This window comes from Zingiber officinale, chromosome 6A, assembly GCF_018446385.1.
Source record: "Zingiber officinale cultivar Zhangliang chromosome 6A, Zo_v1.1, whole genome shotgun sequence".
Lineage (NCBI taxonomy): Eukaryota > Viridiplantae > Streptophyta > Magnoliopsida > Zingiberales > Zingiberaceae > Zingiber > Zingiber officinale.
Genome location: NC_055997.1, coordinates 119,307,406 through 119,312,490, shown reverse-complemented (window position 1 = coordinate 119,312,490; position 5,085 = coordinate 119,307,406). Strand labels below are relative to the sequence as shown.

Here is a 5,085-nt window from a genome sequence, read left to right as displayed (position 1 = left end):
CATGGCGACAGTTAAATAATGTCCAGGCGAAAAAAATACTTTCTAATTTCGCTAAAAAATTGTAGGACTAAAGAAAATATATATCTTTTTATATAAAATTAATCAGAAAAATTATTAATTAACCTTAAAATAATTTTGAGTTCATCAAAATTAATTATTACAGATCCGTATATTTAATTGAATGGTAAGATATTTATTGATTAGGTTAACATTCGAAATTAAAACCAAGGCCAGGGGTAGTTTCGTACTCCAACGACATAAATACCGACGCTGTTTATCGTCGTTCGAACTGCACGCCGGCTCGGAATCCGACATCGGCTCTGCTCCTCTTCTTCTCCCTCCTCCGCCCCCTCCTCTCTCTCCCACTGTTTCGGCACCGGGCCTGACTTCTGAGACTGCGCGGAACTGAGAAAAGGTTCGATTTTTAAGTAGAGAATGGAGTCCAAATGGGGGAGTGGAATGTTGTGGACGACACTGCTCGTCTCCCTCGCGGTGGCCGCTTCTGTGGCGGCGGAGCGAGGGATTCGACCGGAGATCGCCGCAGGCGACGCAGTCGAAGCTGAGGAGGTTGGACTGTCCGATTACATGCTGAATGTTGTAAATTTCTTGTGGCGACCGAATGAGTCCTCCTACCAGCACGTTTGGCCGGTAAAAAGATCGCGCTTTAAGATTTTTGGGACTCGACTATTTCTTTGTGATCTCCTTCCATCTTCGGCTTGATTAAAAAAAAAAATCCTTTTGTGTTTTTTTTTATCTGCAGTCCATGAAATTTGGGTGGCAAATCATTGTCGGAACCATCATTGGATTCTTGGGATCTGCCTTTGGGAGTGTTGGAGGTGTTGGAGGCGGTGGGATTTACGTCCCGATGCTTACCCTCATCATTGGATTCGATGCCAAGTCTTCTACGGCTATATCAAAATGTAAGATATGAAATTGTATGTTACTCTTGAACTCATAAAATCACATGCATTTCAATGATTCCAAAACGGAAAGGAAAACCTAAAGAAAGGTGGTCCTGGTAACCTCCAGTTCAAATAAATCAAAATATAGAACTTTGATCCACTTTTGTGCTTCCTTTTTGAAAAACAGCCTACCATCCAACAGTTCACTTGGTCAGTGTTTTTGGTGTTAGGATCTTTGCTTTTCTTTACAAGATACATCTTTCTGTTCTTCGGATATTCCATTTGCTGCGCTTTTTTATACTGAAGTAGTTCCAATCTGGCGTAGGCATGATCATGGGTGCTGCAGGATCTACAGTTTGTTATAACCTGAAGCTGAGGCATCCAACTCTTGATTTGCCTATCATCGATTACGATCTTGCTTTGCTTTTCCAACCAATGCTAATGCTGGGCATTAGTATTGGAGTTGCATTTAATGTCATCTTTGCTGATTGGATGGTCACGGTCCTTCTTATTATCCTTTTCATTGGTAAACCAACTGATCTCTTGTCGATTGTTCTTTATTCTGTTTGTTGCCGCTGTGCCCGGTCTAAGGATTCATGTTTTACGGTTGTTGTCATAGGAACATCAACAAAGGCATTTTTAAGGGGAGTAGACACATGGAAGAAAGAGACTATCTCAAAGAAGGTGCTTAGTTTGGTACCTCATCTTGGTTTGAAATGTCAATCCCTCCTTGTTCAATTGCATTCTGACTTTCCTAATCCATGTTTTGAATTGTAGGAGGCGGCACGTAAGGAATCAAATGGTGAGTTGGATAGTTAAACTTTTTAAGGTATCCAATGCTTAAGACTAATAGATAGTCTATATCAAGCCGGAAGAGAAGAAGTGGAGTACGAATCTCTGCCATCTGGTCCTGGGGATGCATCAAAGGCTCTGAGGACAGAGGTTGGCAAGTTTAATTTGCATCAGTGCTCTCTGTGGTAAATGATACAATAAGAAACTAAGATAGGTAGAGCATTTGCAGGTACCAATCATGGAAAATGTGTGCTGGAAGGAGCTTGGCCTTCTTTGTTTTGTTTGGATATCATTTCTTATTCTTCAAGTTCTGAAGGTGACCAGTCTGGCCCAAGCCATAGATTTACAACAATATACAAACTGTTAAAACGATCTGTTTTTGTATCTTTTCCAGCAATATTACACATCAACCTGTTCTTTGTGGTATTGGTTTCTCAACTTCCTTCAGGTTCTTATTCTCTTGACCATTGTTTGCATTGAGAACCATTCGTAAGCGACTTATATAGTTACACTAATCTTGAGACTTTCTTTCCAGGTTCCTGTATCTTTAGGAGTGTCAGGATATGAAGCTGTTAGCTTGTACAGAGGAAAGAGAACAATTTCATCGAAAGGAGAGGCTGAGTCAAGTTATACAGTTCTTCATCTTGTATTTTACTGTTTGATTGGTGTCCTTGCTGGTGTAGTTGGAGGACTGCTTGGTCTTGGAGGTGGGTTTATACTAGGTCCTGTATTCTTGGAGCTTGGTGTTCCTCCCCAGGTGCGTGCAGTGCACTTTTAATCGATTCCTTGCATTCTGACTGGCATCACTTCATTAAGATATTCCATCCTCCCTAGATGAAAGGATAAAATTCATGTTTGTAGTTGACCCTAGATCGCTGAGAGTAACATGATTTAATGGCCTTGATAGTATTAAGAGGACTTCGACATAGAGTTCCTATCTAAATATCACTCTCAATTCAAAATTAAGATGAAGAGCCTAATGATAGTTTTTGAAACTTGGATAAGATCTGTTTTCTGAATAGTTTTTTGCATTATTTTTGCATGATGATTGATGATGGTATCTCGAACATTTGTTTACTTCTCTTTCAGGCACAAGCTAATCGAGTTGTCTTCTTCCAGGTCTCGAGTGCCACGGCAACTTTTGCAATGACATTTTCCTCATCAATGTCAGTCGTAGAATATTACCTCCTGAAGCGTTTTCCTATCCCATATGGTAGTGCCCTTCACCTTCCTATCTGAGTTCATTTTGCACTGGAGCTTACACAACTAAACACCCTGTTCTTTCTCCTAATCATGCAGCATCGTATTTTGTGGCCATTTCTTTAGTTGCTGCCTTTGTCGGCCAGCACGTAGTTAGGCGATTGATTGTAATAATGGGGAGGGCGTCACTCATCATCTTCATCCTCGCATTCACCATTTTTGTTAGCGCAATCTCATTGGGTAAGTTACATATCTTAAAACTCTTCCACTTATCAAGTTTGATATGAACAACACGTGAGGAACACACAAGTTGAATTCTTTGCTTTCCTATGTCTGCATTCTTTCAAATCTTTTGATGCTTAACAGGCGGAGTTGGCATTTCAAACATGGTTTATAAGATCCAGCACCATGACTACATGGGATTTGAGAATCTCTGCAAATATGAAGTATAGCATCAAGTGAAAAATCAAGATAATGTCTCGGTCAGCCACAGATTTTTCTCTTTCGTATCAGTTATTTCAGAGGGAAGGATATGAACAATGACAAGATGATGCTATCTTGCCGCTGCTCCAAAATTTTATCGTCTTGAATTCTCCTGAATAGATTCATACTTGGAACTTGATTCGGAGAGACGGTGAACAATGTGAAGAAGTTCTTCTTGCTATCTCAATCCTCATTGATTCTTCATCATTGTTTCCTCCCTTCTCCCTTTTTAATATTTGATATGATTTTCTTTTTATTATTATTTTTTATATCACAGCATATCAATTTATCCTCATTAATTTTTTATCGATTATCTTATCAATTTTTCGAGTGACATAAGACATTCTCACTATATAACTTAAGTACGATTAATCATCTAATTTTTATTTTATTTTCAGATTAAAATTTTTATAAAATAAATTATACTAGTATTGAATAACAATGTTTACTTATTTGATAATAAAGATTTATTTTATATAATTTATATGTATTTATGTATTATATTATTACATATGCAATGATACCTACGATGACTCATTGAATAACATTGTTTAATTATTTAATAATAAATTTTTTTTATATAATTTGTATTATTATATTACATATGATATCTGCGATGATCCGCGGTATATAAAAAATTAAATATAATCACAATAAAACACGTGTAGAGTAAATGCTGAGCTGATAAAATGATATGTAACGTGGAATGAAGTGGACACTATGGCCAATTAAAAATATAAATTAATAAAAATAATAATTTCCTTTTTGTTTTCCGAGTTAAATAATAGATTTGTTGTCTATTTATATTTATGGGGCCTGGTTGATAAATTACAATTAATTTGAGAGTATTTGTGATAAAATGTGTTCCTTGGACTTTCGCTTAAGATTTTTTTTTACTAAAAGGTAAATCTGTTGGATAGGGGATTTGGATTATATTTTTAAAAAGTTATTCATATACTATTTGGTAGGATTGATTAGGGGATTCATAATATATAATGATCTTGTCTGAATCGCCGAACCAAAGGACGCTGGGCACGTGGCGCACTCCTATTCGATGGTGTAGGCCTCCGTCGGGTCGCACGAATCTCGGCGAACCTGCACAGAAGTCGGGCCGGGAAGGGGTTCCCGGCGGCGACCCTCCGACGCTCAAGTCAGGTAAGCGGACAGCAAAAGGTGGCTCCAAAGCTTGTAGAATGCGTACCTCCGACGAAGTAAGAGGCTCTTTATATAGAGCGGCGAAAGAACTAGTGCACGTCCACCGAGGCACATACGTGTCCGCAGCCCATACCTCGGTATGTACCTGTCAGAGTTCGACACCATCCTCTCTCGATCCAATCACGTCTTGATGGGACAACGAACACCTTGTTGTCGACTTAGAGTATGGCCTCAGTAGGACTCACTACCGCAGAAGATGTTCCTATCCTTCATCCACCGCCCGGCCGGGATGTCCGTCCGGACGGCCGACGCGAAGAGCGTCGTCCGGACGGCTTTAATTCCCTACGCCGGCCGGCCGGAGCGCCCATTATGTCCTGCCTTCTCTTAGGCCTTCCGCTCGGTCATTATTTACTATTTCATTGAGCGTCGAAACCCTGCAGGCCGATCGGCCTGCCCTTTTTTCATGCGTCCGGTCGGCTCACCCTCTTTCGACGGACCACCTGGCCTTTTGACCTCCACGTGGCGTTGACCCCTCGTTAGGGGGTCCCGGGCT

The 5,085-nt window shown here is 40.0% G+C and overlaps 1 protein-coding gene across 2 annotated transcripts; it reads left to right on the top strand.

The window, feature by feature from the left end:
• Window positions 1–297: 297 nt before the first annotated feature.
• On the top strand, window positions 298–3,631 carry LOC121997715 (sulfite exporter TauE/SafE family protein 3-like). Of its 2 annotated transcripts, none has more exons than XM_042552293.1 (12): window positions 298–648; window positions 761–920; window positions 1,228–1,428; window positions 1,522–1,586; window positions 1,680–1,704; window positions 1,771–1,844; window positions 1,924–2,010; window positions 2,089–2,142; window positions 2,230–2,451; window positions 2,784–2,907; window positions 2,994–3,134; window positions 3,261–3,631. In XM_042552293.1, the coding sequence occupies exons 1-12, from the start codon at window positions 436–438 to the stop codon at window positions 3,344–3,346; spliced, it is 1,452 nt and encodes a 483-aa protein (XP_042408227.1). In that variant the 5' UTR covers window positions 298–435; the 3' UTR covers window positions 3,347–3,631. The 2 variants fall into 2 exon arrangements, with proteins under 2 accessions (XP_042408227.1, XP_042408228.1); XM_042552294.1 differs by having other exon boundaries at window positions 2,814–2,907; window positions 3,261–3,630.
• The last annotated feature ends 1,454 nt before the right edge of the window (window positions 3,632–5,085 follow it).